This window comes from Strongylocentrotus purpuratus, unplaced genomic scaffold (assembly GCF_000002235.5).
Source record: "Strongylocentrotus purpuratus isolate Spur 01 unplaced genomic scaffold, Spur_5.0 spur5_contig_837, whole genome shotgun sequence".
Lineage (NCBI taxonomy): Eukaryota > Metazoa > Echinodermata > Echinoidea > Camarodonta > Strongylocentrotidae > Strongylocentrotus > Strongylocentrotus purpuratus.
Window position 1 is genome coordinate 1,551,943 of NW_022145543.1, and position 20,187 is coordinate 1,572,129.

The 20,187-nt window shown below is 36.3% G+C and overlaps 2 protein-coding genes across 2 annotated transcripts; both read right to left on the minus strand.

The window, feature by feature from the left end:
• Positions 1-782: 782 nt before the first annotated feature.
• Positions 783-10,327, minus strand: LOC115918669 (protein N-terminal asparagine amidohydrolase-like). The gene is made up of 6 exons (XM_030986473.1): positions 10,234-10,327; positions 9,208-9,261; positions 8,279-8,332; positions 7,547-7,647; positions 5,380-5,493; positions 783-5,032 (listed from the first exon to the last, which is right to left on the minus strand). Exons 2-6 carry the CDS (start codon positions 9,212-9,214, stop codon positions 4,817-4,819), a joined length of 492 nt encoding a protein of 163 aa, XP_030842333.1. The 5' UTR covers positions 9,215-9,261; positions 10,234-10,327; the 3' UTR covers positions 783-4,816.
• LOC115924198 (protein N-terminal asparagine amidohydrolase-like) lies at positions 10,275-16,272 on the minus strand. Its single transcript, XM_030986095.1, has 5 exons — positions 16,196-16,272; positions 12,727-12,877; positions 11,995-12,097; positions 11,087-11,265; positions 10,275-10,307 (listed from the first exon to the last, which is right to left on the minus strand). Exons 2-5 carry the CDS (start codon positions 12,805-12,807, stop codon positions 10,275-10,277), a joined length of 396 nt encoding a protein of 131 aa, XP_030841955.1. The 5' UTR covers positions 12,808-12,877; positions 16,196-16,272.
• Positions 16,273-20,187: the final 3,915 nt, after the last annotated feature.

Sequence of the window (20,187 nt, forward strand, 5' to 3'; positions counted from 1 at the left end):
ATAGTAGATATAGATAAATTGCATGCAGTATTTTATCACTTTCTTTAGCTATGTTACATGGTAAAGTCTATTCTGTTGCCACAATGTACTTGGTAGTACTCTAATATGCAGTATGATTTTTTTCTTGCAAGGACATTTTGTGCAATACATGTTAGTAGTAGTGATGGGTCAGATTGGACATACATGTAAGTATGTTTATTGTAATATGTGTACTTATATGGATATTCAACAAATATCTCACATCACCAAGACAGTCAGTGATTGCATGGGGTTGTAATGACATCATAAATTGCATGAAAATATTCATGTATTCACTATATTAAAATGAAATTGTTTCATTTTGAATTTTTGTGTATATTTTGACAAGAATATATTATGATCAGTGCCAATTATTTTCAAGCAAAGATTTGTGTATATTATTTGTAGTTGTCACATTTGTGTATCTCCCAGTTCTCACCACAGCTCTTATACTGTGCAATTTAAATGTTTGGATTGCATTAACAATACAAGTTTGTTTGTTTTTTGCTCGAAAACATATCTAATAAATAATACTAAATTATTCAAAGCCAAATAAATTAGCTTAGAATGTTGGCAATGGGCAAATTAGCTGCAAATTAGCCGGAGGCATCAAGTTTTTTGGTTGTCCGTCCGTACAGCTGTACGTATGTCCGTACGTGCCGTTCTTGTGATAGCGTTATCTCAAGAACCAATTGATGGATTCCCGCCAAACTTTTTTCTAATGTAGGGATTATCACAAAAGAACAGACGAGGCATTTCCAAGATAATTTGCAATAGCTATTCATACTTTTATTCATGCGAATTTATATCGTGAAAGACAAAGAAGCACTCCTTACAACTTATACTCGTCCATTATCACTTGTTTCCTACATATATTTTTCTAGGTTTAGGAGTAAGATCATGTTTGCCAACTCAACCATCAAAATTAAATTTATTGACATTTTTTCCATAAGGGGACCAAGCACCCCCAAAATTGTCAGTAGACAACAACAAAAACCCACTACCCTCAGGAGTTTTAACTCTGCATTGGTCAGTCAACTTCCATGAATATGCCTGGGTACATCAACATGTCTACCACAATCTCACCTTCAATAATAATAATAGTGGGTTCCTGTATAGCACTCAAAGTTGTAGAGAGATTATTTGGCTTGTGATCATTCTCTATAGATAGTTGATCCAAGTGGCATGTCATTTAACAAATCGACATATTATTATAATTCCCCGCAACTAGTAATTATTTGCCAGTATCATGATCAATGAATACGTGCAACAGTATTCAAAATGATGATTGACTAAAAAGTAAGGTTTCTAGGAAACAGCTCTAGTCGCATCTCATGATTTGAAAAATATATGATTTTGAGAAGCAAAATTTATAAATATACAAAGGCAAGCATGGAAGGCATTTATAAGAAGAAACCAATAGAACCCGACTTTCAATTCACTAGACATCAATTGCATAATTTGATTAATAAATCAATTAATTATCCTGTTGCATATGATTCTACTAATGTACAATAATGAAAGAATGATATAATAGTCTACAATACATGTTGACCACGAACAAATTCATAAAATTGAGAATAATGAAATATATTTTTGACAAATGAAGATTTAACGTAAACAATTTTAAAACTAAAATCAACAAAGTTTCTGACTACAGTCAAACACAAAAAGTGGTCTTAGTAGACAGATATATTTAGTACATGTTTCAATGAGAAACCAATTCCAGGGAAACAAAAAATGTGGTCTTTGTAGACAATTGGTCATTAAAGCAGGTTTGACTTTACCATAAAAATGAGATAAGTGTGAGTGACTATGACAATATCAAATTGTATTCATTTAATGATGAACAATAAAATCTCATTAATAATGACAAAGTTTACATGAAAATTAATCAACAAAATAAGCTATGAATCCACAAATTTAATAAGATCATGATTGGTGATTCTTGATTAATTTTTGCACAACACACATGCAAATTAAACCAGTTTTTGATTATCTTCAAATCCCCCCCCCCCCAAAAAAAAATGAAAAATGAAAAATAATAATAATAACTTTCACAGGTAGAAGTGAAATACAACTAACACAAAGCCACGTAAATCTTCCTGTTTGAATATGCAAATTTGTACTTCAAAATGGTTGGGTATTCAAGTCAGAAATGCCCAACTGGTCTTGGCTCTATAAAGCAGGTTATGATAATATTAAGCCCATAGCACAACTGAATATCTGAAAGAGAGTTCTTGTTCAATAGTCTTGGATTCTAAGGCATGGTTTGGGTGAAAATAAGTCTGTGAAAATCTAGATAAGACCAAATAAATGGTTTCATTTTATGGTCAGGCAGTGGACCCTTCTCAAATTCATTTTCAGATGAGCTCTGAGAATAAATTGTATCAAAATAAAACAAGATTTCTGGTTGGACAGTTCTCACAACACAACTTCAAATACCACAAAAAGAAAGCAATGAAACCATCGATGACACACCGTCAGTCAGCCTGGAAAATAAAATAAACATATACTGTACGGTACGTATAAGTTGCAGTTATGCTAAAAACTACTAACAAATTACATGAATTTGGAAGATACTACCAATAGATGTAGTTGAAAGAGGGAGTACAGTACTAACAATTTCCTTTCAACATGAACATAACAATCCCTCTATGCAGCATAGTATGAAATAAGGTCTATATCAAGAGCATTTTTGTGCTTCACATTTCAAGATGAGTTGTATATTAAGGTACAAATTTAAAAGATTTATATGAGACAGAGAGATAAATAACTACATGCATGCCTATGTCAATTAGTAATCCAGAAGAGTGTAAAGGATTAACGCTTTAAATGGAGTTACGGTAATACCCATCTGGCTCTTGGCTGATGACATATAGTCAAACCTGTCTTTAATAGTGTTCACATCTTTTTAAAGGCCACCTGTCTATAATGACATCTTGTCTCCCTTTAGAAACAAGTGTGTGTTGTAGAACCTGCATAGGAATGCCACCTGTCTATAGTGGCCACTTTTTCTGTTTCCCCTGAGTGGCCTTTATAGACAGGTTTGACTGTGAAGTACATTGTAAGCAAGCAGCCTGGTACCTCCCAGATATGTGCCCACTGCTCTACCAAGGAGCCACCATACATCTGAAACCTGTGTATTAAGATCATTAATAATGGGCTACATGCTAGTCTGGCAAGTATTGTAACACATAAATCTGCTTCCACATAGCCATACCATGTGGATGCAACTGGCCTTTCTACACAGGTTGATGATGCATAATAGCATGAACTGTAAGTGGAGCCCTGTCTAGCAGTGTTTACTACTTGCTGTAATTAGATTTTTGGCTTGCACCCAGTAAATAAAGATTGCATGCTTGATCTTGTAATTAAAAACAAGTCAGAAAAAATCTTGGAACCAGTGGGATTTAAACCTAACATCTACTGCTTGCGGGCAGAGACATCATTGGTCCAATATCTCAGCTCTCCTGACTCATTCCGACGTATTAATATCCATCAGTCCGCCATTAGAGCATTAGCGAAGAATGTTAGGCTTGCTGGTAGAAGTATAAATTGTTGTAACAAAATTTGGGGTTTTCAACGAATGTTACCATGTATCAAAATGGACCGTTCCTAACTCAATTTCAAATAAATTCACAAATACTTGGATGATTTGCAGTTGATTCAGAATAATTGTGTCTCATTACAAGACATGGCTCAAGTCAAATTCAAACAGCATGAAACGTTACTTTCTTCTGACTCTAAAACAATGCAACACCTAGCTTTCTTACTGTAAATTATCCACAGTTTCACTGTGTCTAACATGCATTGATACAATTGACATGTAGTGGTATACATACTTTTTGTTGTTAATGAAAATATATGAGGCAAGATATACATACACCAGTATACTGCTCAAGATGTGTTTCACACAAGTCTCACAAGATGACAGCATCGGTTATATAAATGCAATTTGACAGCCGCGTAATATATTATTACAACAATCACATATTTTTGGTAATAACATGCAATGATTTCCTTCTTTCTTTGATGATATACAGTAGTTAAGTCACACACTATGCACATATTTATTACCTAGCAATCCACACACTCTGCCTTTCTGAGAAAATGCCTTATATTGCATGTATATCCCCACTGCTGGTACTCACCTATATATTTTTTTTGTTAACACTTTTCATTTTCCTTTGGCACACACATTCAAGTTACAGCATTCACATGGCATATAGCTACTAATACAGTCTACAATTATGGCCTACATATACATGTATTTCCACATTATTAGTTTGGCCTTTAGACAAATAGTATATTTCTCTCTTATTAGTTCATTAATGCATACCTCTTTAGAATTATTTAAAGGGTATATGATTTGTCTATTGTCATAAATATAATTATTGTCAAGATGAATGTCATTATAACATGGAGGATAAAACTGATCTGTAGACTGACATCTATTTAATTTCCACATAAAACTTGATCAGTTATCTACTGAATAATCAAGTTTAGATATTGATTTGCTTATACATGTATTTTGACACCTATATGAGCTTACATTCACATAAGATCTCAAGCAAGTATGATCATATATTCTATTTTGCATATTCTATCATATAAACATACTTGATGAGGCCTAATTTACACACAAGCACAATGGTTTTGGTCTAACTTCAAATACATAATTCAAATATACATATTTCAATAAATATACCTTGTAACAGACAGACTACACATTGGAGAGTTCCAAGTACAACAGAATGTGATTTCACATCACTGCAGCAAACTTACACCGTTGCTATCAAGACGATGTTGGCATCGTTGACGACAGATCATCGGCTGTCTGCGGGGGGCAATAATCCATCCACTCTCCTTGCTGGTTCTTGGTGTAGACCCTGGGTTTATTGCCAGGGAAGACGGTGAGGGTGGGGTGGGGATGGTTGGTCACCCATCGGATGGCATCCCGGATACCTTCCTCAAAGTAAGGAGGCTCAACCTCCGGTGATGTGGAGAGGTGCTGCATGGAGGAGCAAGCAAGCACAATGTTACCATTATGACCATAACCTTTGGCCTCTTGAGTCTAAAATATCATGAGTCCACATTCAAATGCTGTACATTTTTTGGTTCATTTGCAGCACAAATTGTAGATAGTAGATAAGTGTATGTAAAGATTTGCCAAACCATTGCTTCTTGCAATTCATTTACAAAGTTTGTCTGTGGTGGTTTTTTTGTTTTTGTTTTTGTTTTTGTTTGTTGTTGTTGTTGTTGTTGTTTTGTTTTGTTTTGTTTGTTTTTTTTTTTGGGGGGGGGGGGGCAATCATTACAGCCCCATGTGTGAACAGGTCCTAAGGGATGTGAACTCACCTCTCTGATGAAAGAGTCTGGTTGGAGGAGCCAGTTGCCAATGTAAGGCATTGCCCTGTAGGTGAACGGACTGATCATGTGAAGCCCAGTACTGTGATCATACACATTACGCATCTGTAAGTGAAAGAATAGTTGTACAGAAAATGATGAAAATCAAGAAACTATATGGATCTTCAAAAATTATACCTCCGCCACAGAGCGATTTTACAAACCAAAACAGAAGCAATTTTTAAAATTAAAGGTTGATTGTAATCCATTAACAGGTTCCCAGAATATTACACGCGTAATGCGTAATGTGTATGATCACAGTACTGGGCTTCACATGATACATGAATATTAATGAATTAACACCGTACACCTAGTACTTAGCCAATAGGTATTTAATCATTGAATCTTTAAATCAATTTTTTTCAATTATTCCATATTCAATTGTGATTTAAAATGTATAGTAATAGCATTGAATTTTATAGAACAAGTAATACTTGAATATTAATGAATTCACACCGAACACCTAGTATTTAGCCAGTGCAATATGTTTATTTTAATTTTTTTATTATCAACAAATTTCAATATTCTTCGCGAATTTGCAATGTAATTCACTTTATTTCTTAATCCATCATGAAATCCAATTTCAAGATTACCAATATGTTTTACCAATGACAAAAAATCAACCCTTCGGCATGCCATATTCGTAATAGTAATGGTTTTAATGATTAATTTCAATAGTATATTTTTAGAATGTTTCAGTTAAGAATGTCATGCTTATATATTATTAATTGAAATTAATGATAGTTGCCATTATAATTGTCATTTGATCACTTTTATTTGTATTTCAATGTTGATTGCCTAGACTGTTTTAATATATTATTATATAATTGCTTTTATCATGTATATACATTGTAAACTTTTGTAACCATTGCAATTCAGTCTTTGGACTGCGAGAATGGATAATTATCAATAAAATCCTTCAATCAAAATCACGCTATTTTTCCTATACATGTATGACCCCTTTGATCTTTGACCTCGTGACCCCAAAATCTAATCAGTATATTGGCTCTGCTAGATACATGCATGACCTAAATTTAACCGAAATCCATCAATCAATTCTTGAGATAACACGATCACAAACTATTTTTGCATACATAATGGGCTGTGTGGCCTTTGACCTCGTGACCCCAAAATCTAATCAGTTCATTGGCTTTGCAATATACATGCATGACCTGAGTTTGGTGGGAATCCATCAATCGGTTCTTGAAATAAAAAATATGCCTCCGATGGCGAGGTGTGGCCTTCAAGTATATGCAAGATATATTCTATGTTGTGGAGGCATAAAAATCTTAACTTGACATGCAAATCTTGAATGAGCTGAATTTATTAGACATACACATCCCAAGGCATTGAGGGATTGAGGGGTGGGTGCACAACTTTACCAAGAGGATGACATATGAATTAAGAAGGCCATTTGATGAGGGGGATGATTTGAAAGGGGTCCTATCATCTTTTCATGTCCCCTTTCCTTTTCCCTTCCTTTCGCTCCTTTTTCCTCTTTTATACCCCTTCCACTTTTCACAATTCAATTTTTTGTTGGGGAAGGGGGTGGAGACACATGCCCCCTGTAGGTGCAACACTATACAGGTACACGCTGTCATCAGAATTATGAAACAAATTTCAAATTCTAAACTGTATTGAGTTATTCATACCTTTGGAATAATGCCAGGATCTGATGTCTCGTGACCGTAACATTGAAATGTCCAAAGATTTTAACCATAAGATAAAGAGTCGCCAATTTATGTTTCATTAATCAATACTTTTAACACTTCAAATCATTTTCTTATCACAAGTTGTTCTCAAAACCTTTTCTCTACTTCTCTCATTTTGCCACTTTTAATAAAATGTTGATGCTAAAGTGGAATTCCCCTGTCAGTGTATGGTAAAAGCCGAACCTTAAGAGCTATGAAATTGTTGTGATTTGGAAACAACGGCAACTTTACAGCAATAAATTTTGCCAATTAAAAAAATTCAGTGTAGTGTCAATTGTGATTGAATCATTTAGAGGCATGAAACTTTTGCAAATCTGAAAACTTGAGAACTTTGCAAGCAATTTATGCACACAAAAGTGTCTGGTTTGACAGTACACAGATGGAGAAGTAGTTTATGGTGGACTTACATGATGGTTACCAAACAGTGTGTAGACGCTTCTCAAAGGTTTGTCAGGACCCTTATTAGCAAAGGATGCTGGAAAGATCTCTCCGCTTTTGACATTGACGGCTGTGTAAGAAAAAAATGTATCAGTAATATGTACAAATGTAAATCATGGCTTGAAAGTGTTGCCAGTATTAAAGCCATCTTTGATAACTCTAATCATCTTCAGACAACTACATTTTGGGTAATACAAGTTGAATCCATAGATACTTTGATACCATATAAAGTCTGTTAGTAGATTCCTATGTTCTATTGTAAGTTTTTGTGAATGGAACTTGAATCTATGAGTAAATAAACTGACCATTCTTTAAGAAAAAAACCCAGATATTTTTATGCCAATTGATACCAATTGTCAAAGTCAATTGTTGAAATGTATGACCATGGTCGGTCATAATCATAATCTACAATGGTACTATATATGGTAGCTCATGATGAAATTTGCCAGAGATGTATTTCACAAATTCAGATATCTACCCCCCCCCCCTCCCCCTCACCCCTCACCCAACCTCTCATAAAAGGTATTTGTGACACTTCATATTAAGATACAGTACAATTATTGCTTTAAAACTTTGAAACCTGAAAAATCTGATTAAATATCTAAAGTAACTTAGTAATTTAGTTTTCATTGCTTACAAAATACACGAATGAACAGGTCCCCCCCCCCAAAAAAAAAAAGAACAATGGCCCTTCAACTTACCTACACCATAGAGTATTGGCCAGTGTATACCATCCTTGACTGTATCATTCAAATCTATCAAAAGAAACCACATTTTAACCAAGTCAATATATAATTCACTATCTAATTTTTTGTTTAATGTATACAATACATGCATCATTCAATACCAACAAACCAACATAAGTAATGATAAAAATGTCCTTTTCTAAAGGAAAATCCCACCCTAATGAACCCATAGTGAACTTTTGAAAGCTGTAGTCATTAAACGAATGGTACCTCAAAGTAGCAGAATCGGTAATGTCACTATGACAAAGTGCCGGGCGATTCTCCCATTTGTTCTAATACTTGAATGACTAAAATGTCAATTTTTTTTCTTCAAAATCTGTGACTTGGGAGTGTCTTTTCTCTTTTAAGAACCTTCCAATAATATGCTATCCACAATATTTTTTAAGTAGTGCCTAATGGCAGAAGGTGCTTAGGAAAGAAAAAAAATTCATCATACTTTTGTACATGACAAATGGGAGAGTTTTCCACGACTACATTACAATCCAGTACCCAAATTGCTGATTTTAAATTCATACATCTTTAGTGATCTCACATTTCAAACACTCATAACTGTCTAATTATAATTATATTATAGTCGGTTTAATTTCAATCTTCAACCATTCTGATTTTCGAATTTTTCGTTTTCACACAAATGAAATATTACAAAGGTTGAATTGCCCTTTAAATGATATGATTGATGATTAAAATTATTATGAGCCTTACGACTGCATATGCTTCATGTTTTTTCCCCCATTTCTATCATGAATATGCATGTCAAGTAAAGTGATGCATATATATAGCACTGTTTATAATACTGTGTAATAAAGTTGACAAATTGAGTTCCTGTTTATCAGATGCAATTTCTTTACAAAGGAAAAGTCCCAAAGTAGTTATAAGTGTATTACCTGACATGCATGCCGTAACAAGGTGAACCTCATGTACACAATTGTGAAATATACCTGCATAAAGTAAGAGAGAAAAGGCAACTGTAAATTTGTAAAGCGCTTCTTTTCTTTACATTATATACACTACATACATGTACATACTACATGTACATCATAAAAATACAAAACTGCTATAATGCAGAGATAAACAAACAATGGAGATAGACATTATCTACAAAAACCTTAAAGGTGATACAAAGTTTTGGTATGGGGTCATGAATTCGGTTCAAATGAACATATTGGAGGCTTATGCGATCCTTCAATATTCAGTGATTGTTGTCGCGGTTGAAATCGAGTCTAAAGTGATGAAATTGTAAATAATAAAATCTTTATGTTGTATAGCTCCCTCACAAGGTCAAGATATTAATTTAGCAAACAATGTTTCTTGACTAAAATCGACCGATTTGCTATTCCCAGTTGGAAATTATATATCACAACTACATATTCTGAGATTTTCATGGTTGCAGCTAACATTGGATTGCCGTATAAGCTATTTAAAATTTGTCAAAATTTACCAAGAGCACCAGTAAATTTTTATATTCAATTTGTCTTGAAAGCAGAAGTGTTTTAGAGGCTAATTTTTCTAGTGCTTATAATACATCCTCAGGGGCATCCAAATATATCAATATTTTAAAGAATCAATATCCGGCCAATTTTAAAATTTCCCAAAACTTTGTATTACCTTTTAATAATGATAGCATTCTTGCATCAATCAAACTGATACGTACATCATTAAAGCTATTTAAAATGTATGAAATTGTCATATTTTCCCCAGAGTGTTTGAGGTAAGCTCTTGTGATGAGTTTTACTAAATAGCAGTTATGGTAATTTGAAATACATGTATTTCATGTAGTATGTAATATCTTCATATTCTGGAATTCTACTTTTTGTACTCAATATGGAGCAATACAAATATATACTGGTATCACAATACAGAATTCTGCAAGTGATGGGATGCACTTCTTATGAATATAAGTTCATACTCACTGAAAACATTTGTTGATATTTCTATTGATTCTCCTCGGCTGTCACAGAAGCCCCCAAAGATGTGTAGTTCTAGTCTACATTAGTAAAGAAAACAAAAAATAAAGTTAATCAGTTGTTTATGTAGAGTATACCTCCAATATGAACGTTCATTAGAAATAGGGTCTGAAGAAAAGTAGAGACAAGGGCATGATGATGAATAGAAAATCCAGACATAGTGTATTTAAGATATCGTTGAGTTGTGGTAATGAAACTACCACAATGAAGAAACCATCTGAAATCACTCAGGAAAAGATGATTCCATATACCATTAGTACATAACAATTGTTGTATGCAGTGATGTTTTGGAAATATCAAAATGATAAAATAAAAAGATTAAAAGCTTTGAATTTGACAAATTTACTTTTAAAGGGCAATCCAACCCTTGAAATTAAAGTTCATTTGAATGAAAGTAGAAACATAAGATAAACAAAATGACAAAAGTTTGAAATAAATCAGACCAGGTGCCTTCACTATGGAGAGTATATTATTACAGGTCCTCTAAAAAGAAAAGACCATCCTGAATTTTTGAAAAATTTGAGTTTGAGTCATTTTGTGTGCTGGAACAAGAGTTGTCCACCACTACATCACAGAGACATTACCAATTCAGCCGATTTGAAGAGCCCATATCTATGTTGATTGCAACTGTCAAAAATTCATAATTTTGTTCAATTCCATTCAAACTTTCACCAGTATGCTTCTCTGATTTTCTGCTAGAGAAGTCTGCCACCAAGTTTGGGTTCCCCTTTAAAGGTTTATTTATTTTAAAAATGTTTTTTAAAAACTTTGTTGCACAGTAGTGGTTAAGATACAGTACTTGCCTGCCGTCGCTGCTTCCAGTACTGAGTGTTGTGATGGAGGCAAGCATGCTATTGATACCTCCCTCTATACCATGGCCGTCCAGGTGAGCCAGGGCTGTGGCTCCGCTCCCTGTGTGACGCAGGACAATGATGTGGCAAGTAGTGGCATCGTCAGAACCCAGGACCTTAACAACACCTGTAAACAACAGAATAAATCATCACTAGAGGTTCTGACACAAGCTGAGGCAATGACTGGTTAGTTTGTTTTATTTTTTCAATGACATAGGATGTGGGGTGGGGTTGCAAAAAGGTTTCAGGTGAGATTTAGGGTTAGGGTAAAGGTTAGGTATTGTGTTTGGTCCAGTGTCAAAAGTTCAGAATTTGGTTTAACAGAGGATAGCCCAGTCAATTGAAGGAGCTATCATATTGGACCCAGTCTAATTCAGGTTAAATACCAAGTCAGTGTAATTTCATTGTTTTGGTAGGACTTTCATCCCCAATTACTTAGTTTCATGGATAGGACTAAAAGCTGGAGGTTCCCTAGAGCTTCTTCACAGGGAGAAGGTACTTCCATTTTAACTTCTAAGTAACATACAATAAAAACAATCAATAAAAACAGTAATGAACCAACTCATTTTCGAGTATGTACTTATTGGAGAACAACCAACCCTCTAACAGAGATCACTTGTGTTCCACTAATATTATCCTAATATCAGTTTTCCTTAAATGCATTGAGAACTAAGCTTAAGTATATTTAGGATAAGATTTTATTTAGGATATCTTTTTTCGTATTGAAACATATTTATACAGGGTAAAAACATGATCAGTAAAGCTGTTTTCATCATGGTGTTTATTAAGGACATAGAACAAACAAATACATAAATTCATAGATGAACATAACAAAACAACAAATCAAGATACTCACTATCACTTGGAATAGTGACAGCATATTCTCTCTGATTCACATAGAGAAGGTCTAGGGCTTCACAATGGCGTAATGGTTTGCTGCAGAAAGCGGCTGCTTCAACCTTCAAGAAGATAATGAAACGTGTGTAGAGTAACAGTCTAAATCATGAACCCTAAGTTTGGTCTATTGCCAAGTCAGAAACATAAAATACCTTTTTTTTGGGGGGGGGGGGGTATGAATGAGCACTGGTTCCAATAATACTGATGAGTATATATGAACCTTTGAAGGTATGGCTCAGGAATAGCAACTATGAAAGTAGGATTACTTTTAGAAAAGCCACACGATAGATACACATGCAAGTAGGTCATTCTGGCTCAAGACCATCAGATATAATAAACAAATTTAATTGCATGAAGACTTGGAATTTTGAATCTTTGGGGGTGAAGGGAGGTTTTCATACTTTCATTCATATCATATCAAAATGTTAAAAGGAGTACTGGTGGACTATTTGTAAATTCTATTTCCTCAAGATGTTGAATTGTCTAACAAATACAAAGCTCATAACACATTTCTTACAAATCAGTTTCTTACTAAAAAATAATAATTTCCACCTCAAAGGAAATAAATCAAATAATGTAATGTGTCTGGAGTTCATTGATTGTCCCATTTAGCTGCCTCCATTTCAAATTGCAATGGAGGTTTTGGGAAACAACTCTTTCTAATTTTAATCAAGGTGAAAGTACGCCTTACCTGAAACTTAGGATAATCCTTAACCAACTGCATAACATTCTCCTTGGGATGGTAAAGCTTCCCATCGATCATGAGAGGCATGATGAAGAGAACTCTGGGAACACACCCCGGCAATACCACGGAATAAACCCCAAACCTCCTGACCCGTCGCCTGCTAGGTAGAAGAGAAAAAGTCATATTAGAATTTACAGTTTTGCTTGTTTATCATCTACGAATCATAGAATAAATGTGAATCAAACACACATGTAAATCTATGTTTCATTTAAAATGGATTAACTTACAGTAGTACAACTATAATCACCAGAATTATCATTCCGAGATTAAATAATGAAAAATGAACTTGAAGTAAAATTAGAAAGTGGGCCATTGATACATGAAACCTACAAGTACAAGTTCACCCACATTGATTGATTGAAATGGGTGTTAAATTAGTATGCTCTTTAATGGGATGTCAGTGAACTTGTACTTAAAATATTTTCATAAAATGCTGCCCTGGGGAAAATCACAAAAACACAAGTAAGAAAGAAAAGAGAAGAGAAGAACAGAAAGAAGACAAAATGAAAAGAAAACATAAAAATGCCAAAAAATAGAGAGAAAAAAATTCACCCCAAAATAATTAATTGATAGAGACAAATAATTAAATACATGATTTACATATTGTCACCAGCTCAGTATAGAAGATAAAAAAGAAAATGAATTAATAGTGACTCTTTCTACAAATTAAAGGAAGTAAAATACATGATTAAGAATAAAGATATAATATTAACTAGATATAGTGGATAGAGAACAATTAAAGTTGATACTCTAAGCAAATAAATGTCCCTTAATTTGTTACCTACGGCAAGTATATGTTATTTTTAAGTTTTTCAATTACTTAGTATATCACAAAAAAATTCTGTCTACCGGTACTCGAAATCCTCAATTGAAATGTCGAAAATATCCGCCTCTCTTTGCATAGAAAATCAGTCACGGCGCTGGTCTACTATTTATGACCTCACGTCCGGGAAAGAGTATATTCACGTACCCGGATGTTCCATAGCAAACATGTGCAGAGTGATACGATTTTCTGCATATTTTTGTTTCAAAGGCTGAAAAGTCTAATAAATCATAATTCTATGTACAATTCTTTACCTTCCCCTAGTACTTCATAGTATTAATATCAATTCCCCTTTTAAAAATTATGACATATACATGCCAACGATGTGCTATTAGTCGATATTTTCACCATGTAATTTTTGTTTTGGTGTTGAAATCGGCCCAGGCACGGAGTGAACAGTAGCTGTCTACCCATGCACAGTTCATTACCATACACTACAGCGATCTCCCGATGGATTCTTCTTCCTTTTTCCCGTGTCTTTCGCCTTCCTTGGCCCTGAAGATCCTTCATCTACCAATTCTGACACCGGTAGTCAGGAGCAAGTCTTTGTTAGTTGTTTTTCTTAGCTGGCAACGTCGCTTTCATTCTCTTGCAATTGCCGATAAACATATAACTAGCGCACGTACGTTCCATCACAAGCAAGCAGCGCCTAGAGCAGCAGCTTGGTCTTACCTCCCGATTCTGCTCGCGTCACGTGGTGTTGAAATCGGCCCAGGCACGGAGTGAACAGTAGCTGTCTACCCATGCACAGTTCATTACCATACACTACAGCGATCTCCCGATGGATTCTTCTTTCTTTTTCCCGTGTCTTTCGCCTTCCTTGGCCCTGAAGATCCTTCATCTACCAATTCTGACACCGGTAGTCAGGAGCAAGTCTTTGTTAGTTGTTTTTCTTAGCTGGCAACGTCGCTTTCATTCTCTTGCAATTGCCGATAAACATATAACTAGCGCACGTACGTTCCATCACAAGCAAGCAGCGCCTAGAGCAGCGGCTTGGTCTTACCTCCCGATTCTGCTCGCGTCACGAACGTTCATGCAAGAGCCGCATCACTCGCCAAAATATTATAGAGGAAGCGCGCTTGCATGATCTCGTTCAAGTTTGATATTTCACAACATAAAATGTTTAACTATCCTTTTTTGAGGCAGTCACACACGTCTATGATAAGTACTATCATAGTTCTAGACCTATTCGTTTTACAAAACTGCTCCTGTACCTTTTCTGATGACAATATAATGCATCCTATTATACGTGCACGATTTAACTTGAATTCCTAAGCAGTAAACTCGTCTTAAATCTCTATCAAATAGGTAAATATGAGGATATAAAAAGAAATCAGCGACTGGAAAATGTTGCTTCGTTATTCTTCATTCAAATGAAAACAGAAAATCCATCAAATATACTCCTTAACAACAACAAATCTAAGCTCTGACAGGATAGCATTTACGTAGGAATATCACTGCCATTCACTCTCACTGAGCCCACGAGTCCCGTTCGTGACGTCACGGACAGAGGCCCGACTCTACGTGCACTTCCGGGTTTCAGACTTAGATATTTTGGTAGAGTTTACTCGAATAAATTCATTATTCTAAACTTGTTTTGTCGGGTGGACACCATTTGGTGTTATTATGGGGGTTAAAAGCTTTCTATTTATGTAATTATCTCAGTATTTGGGATTGTCTTAGAGTATCAACTTTAAGAAAAGGGGAAATAGGGTCTAGAGGAGAAAAGAAGGGAGATATAATTATTAAGATAATTGAGAATGAAAAATATAAGTATAGGACAACGAAGAAATAAAAGCATATACAGAACTGAAAGAAAAAAGAACTAGTAAAATAGCCAAAAGAGCAAGACTTCATTGAAAAGTTTTTTAAAAAACAGAAATAACCCAGTCTTCTTAATTACTAGAATAGAAGTTTAGAACAAGGAAGTACAGGGGGAAATAAAAGCTGAACAAAAGGATCAGCTCTTCTTCATAAGAAAATAAAGAAATAGATAAATCAAGATCAAGTGTGAGAAAAGAGAAACAAGAAGGGGTAAAAAGCAAGAAGGAAACAGTATAGAGTAGTATTAACTTGAAGGGGTAGATGAAGAAAAAATGCAGAGAGAAAAATAAGATAAGAAAAAGGAAGTAGACTAGGTCTAAATTAAAAAAACATGAAGACAAAACTGAAAGTCATAAATTAATAAATGAGAGATTGATTGATTGAAAGACAGAGAGAGAAAAATATTCCTAGTAAATAACGTTTTTGATTTAATCAAGAGGAAGAAGAAGACTATGCATCATAGACAGTGGGAACTGGGAAGTCCACCCACCACACACTTTTAGCATGGACTCTCTATGCTTTGCTGGAGTGCTTTTTCCCTCTTTTTTTCTCGATAGATCTACCGGTATTTCCAACACGAATTTAAGCGGATGGGACTTTTGTATGGTTCACCGACTAAAAATATTTACTGAAACACCTATTTCCACGCATTATTCAATGCTCAAACATTTCATGTTTGGCAGTTTAGCCAATAACACAATACAGGCATACTTCATATTTAACGTTCATCTTAAATAAGCAAAATCATCAATTAAAAGTCAAACTTACAAAGTCACTTTTTGCCTCCAAGCTTACACCGGGTATGGAATGCCAAATATGCTCCTCAAGTAATCCGTAGTTTTACCGATAATTATGTTGTTCACTGAAAGAACTGTTTGAAAACTTTATTTGGCCAATGCACAATGCATCGTATTTGTCCAGTATAGAGGAGTAGCCAATGGTACAACTACATAGATCTATACAACTTATAATGATAAGGTCAGAGGCGGCCCTCCGGGGGGGGGGGGGTGCCAATGGCGTATGCAGGATTTTTTCAAGGGGAGGGGGGGTTTAACATTTTGAAATTGGGCCGAAAATTTCGCAACGACTCAGCCAGCCGCTGAATAAGCAGGGGGTGGGGGGGTTAAAGGACACTTTTTTTTTTTTTTGTCTCAAAAAAATTGCAACGACTCACCCAGCCGCTGAATAAGCGAGGGGGGGGGGTCTCAAAATTTGAAAAAAAAATCTTTGTTAGGTGGGTTGGTAAGGTCACCTTTTTTAAGTCAGCCATGGGCATGATTTTTTTTTTTTTTTATAATAAAAAAACAAAAAACAAAACCAAAGGGGGGGGGGTTCCTACAAAATACACACATAAAAATACCATGGGGGGTTCAACCCCCAAACCCCCCCACCCCCCCCTCCCCCCCTGCGTACGCGCCTGGTTAGTGCCCCCCCCCCACGTTTTCAATCACCCGAAAAGTGCCCCTTTAATTTTGTAAGAACTTGCCACTTTTTACATAGGAATAGTGCCCCATTTAGTATGACAAGTGTCCTATTAATTTGTAAAAGTGCCTCTTTCCCTTTTCAACTGTGATAAGTGCCCCTTTTATTTGGACGTGTGCCCTTTTTCCTTCGACAAGTTCCCTTTTTTATTTTGGTTTTGCAGTAAGTGTCCATTTTTCTTTCTCATAAGTGCCCTTTTTAATCTCTAGTAAGTGCCCCTTTTCAGGGACGAGAAGAGCCTCTTTTCACTTTTGATTAGTGCCCCCTTCACCTCTGATAATTGCCCTATTCAAATCTGAGAGGTGCCTATTTTACTTTGACAAGTGCCCCTTGTCCCCCTTTTAATAACTACCCCCATTTTAACCCGGTTTTCACATGTGCCCCTTTTCCTTTCAAATAAGTGCCCCTTTTCTAAATGATAAGTGCCCCATTAAAAAGAGCCCCTTCCCCTTCTCATAAGTGCCCCTTATCTGGTAAATGACCTTTTTTTCAGGTAAGAAAAGTTACTCCTCCTCACTTCAGATATTAGGTGTCCCCAGGCGCGTACGCAGGGGGGGGGGGTTGGGTTGAACCCCCCCCCCCCCCCCTTTGGTAATTTTTTTTTAATTTGTTTAATTTTTATCATAAAAAATAAATTAAAAAATAAATAAAAATTATACCTATGGCTGACCTAAAAAAGTTAACCTTACCCCCCCCCCCCCCCATGGGGCAAAATGTCAATTTTTCAAATTTCGAAACCAAAAAAAAAAAAAAATGTCCTCGTAAAATTATGTATTCCGTCTCTTGTTTCCAGGAAGCACCCCAATATGTCAATTTTGCGAGAAGTAAAGTGAATTTCGATATTAAAAAAAATACAATAAATAAGGTTATTCGAGCGGAACGCTGCCCGAATCCTGTCGATATTCGAGCATTGAGGTGCCCGAATATGGTCATATCATCATTTGGGGATATTCATAGACCTCGACCGCTGCCTGAAACTATCCCGTTTCTACATTGTGAGCGAGGAAAAATAAACGTTACTATCTCTGAAATGTTCTTTGCTTATCAAAATACCCAAAGTTATATATATATATATATATATATATATATATATATATATTGGGGCAGGGGCGGATCCAGCCGGCGCTAAGGGGGCCAAATAGGGGGCCCAATTCGTGAGAAAATGTTTAGCGGGGAATAAGCGGGGGGGGGGAGGGGGTAAAGAGCACCAATTTGTTTTTCTTCTTCCAAATTCGAGAACAAATATTTAGCGCAGAGTCTGCCAGCCGGCGAATAAGTGGGATGGGTAAGGAGCACTATTTTTTTCTTCCCAAATTCGTGAGAAAATATTTAGCGCCGTATCAGCCAGCCGGCGAATAAGCGGGGGAGGGGGGGGGGGAGAGGGGTAAGGATCACAGGGGGAGGGGGCCGTCTTATTTTTTATTTTAAAAAAGGTTGAATTTGCCTGTTTTGGGGGCCAGGGGAGGGGACCAGGCGCGGATCCAGGGGGGGCCGAGCGGGCCTTGGCCCCCCCCCCCCCCGCAAAAAAAAAAAAAAAAAAAAAAAGAGAGAGAAGAAAGGAAAAGAAGGGAAAGGGAAAGGGAAAGAGGAGAGAAAGGGAAAGAAAGAAGAGGAAGAATAAAAGAAAAGGGGGAAGAAGGAGATCGGGGGGGGGGGGGGGCGAAAGGGCCTTGCCTCCCAGGCTGTTGACCCCCTGGCGTACTGATAGGGGAGGGGGGGGGCTTGGGGGAATTCAAATTCAAACGTGGTTTATTTCTAATTACACAACGGTGGATTACAAATAATGCTGAAATGACATAATATCCGAGATTTTTCCTCACTTTTTGGTAAATTATACGTTTGTATGTGTTTTTTGGAAAATGACAAATTCCTAAATTTACAGCCAGGCAAGAAATATGATTCTTGAGATTCCTACATGTCAGGGCCCGAGTTACGGCGGGGATCGGGACCCCCGAGCTCCCCCCCCCCCCCCCCCACTTTTTTGAAAAAAGTATATTAAAGAGAAATAAAATAGAATGAGAGCAAGAAAGAAAGGATAGTAAACTGCCAGTGTTAAAAAATAATGAGGCATCAAAATTATGCTCATCTGACCGTGATTAATGCCTAAAATCCCTAAGCTCCCTGGGGCTCTGCCCCCTGGATTCCACCTAGGGCCCTACGACGGGCCCTTAGATGCTCATCTGACGGTAATTTAATGCCTAAAACCCTTGATTTTTGGCGGCTCCGCCCCCTGGACCCCATGCCAAATAGTGACCTGCCAGTGTCACAAAATAATAAGGTATACAAAAAAATGCTCATCTGACCTTAATTAAACGCCTAAAACCCCTGAGTTTCCGGGGCCGGCTCCGCCGCCTCGACCCCACCAGGGGCCCTGAATGCTTATCTGACCGTAATTTATTGCTTTAAACCCCTGAGCTTGCGGGGTTAGACAAGGTATCAAAATGTGTTTATCTGACCGCAGGCGCGTAGCCAGGGGGGGGGGGGAACCTATTTTCAAGAACGGTACAACGAGTCGTCTTCTTTCTCTTATAATTTAATGAAAATTAAAAGCTTCCGCGCTTCACGCGAGAGGGGGGAACCTGAATCCAGACGAGGATTAAGAGTCGAGAACTGTACAACGAATCGTCGTCTTTCTCTAATGATTTAAGGAAATTTAAAAGCTTCCGCGCTTCGCGCGGGAGGGGGAGGGGGGAGACTGAATTTAGACAAGGATTAAGAGTCGAGAACTGTACAACGAATCGTCTTCTTTCTCTAATGATTTAAGGAAAATTAAAAGCTTCCGCGCTTCGCGCAGGAGGGGGGAACCTAAATTCAAAGTCGAGAACTCGACAACGAATCGTCTTCTTCCTCTAATGATTAAATGAAAATTAAAAGCTTCTGCGCTTCGCGCGAGAGGGGGGAACCAGTTTTCGATAATCGTCCTCTTACAAAACATTATGATAAAGAAAAATCACCACTTGATTTGATGTTGAGTAAACAGAAACTGTAAACAGAAACGGTAAACAGAAACTGACTATTAGTGATTAGTGTTTGTAATGATAGTGATGATGATTTTTAATGACAACAGAGAATACCCCCTCCCCATCGCTTGTGAATCTATCTCCTTATATTATCTTACGTTCTTTTTCCTTTTCCTTCATCTCTCACCTCTTTTCTTTTTTCTTTTTTTTTGCCATTCAATACTTATTGATATCAAGATAAGACTATCAAATTTAATTCATAACCTACTACACAATTGGACTTTTTATTTTTTTTCTCATTATGATGCCAAAAGTTTT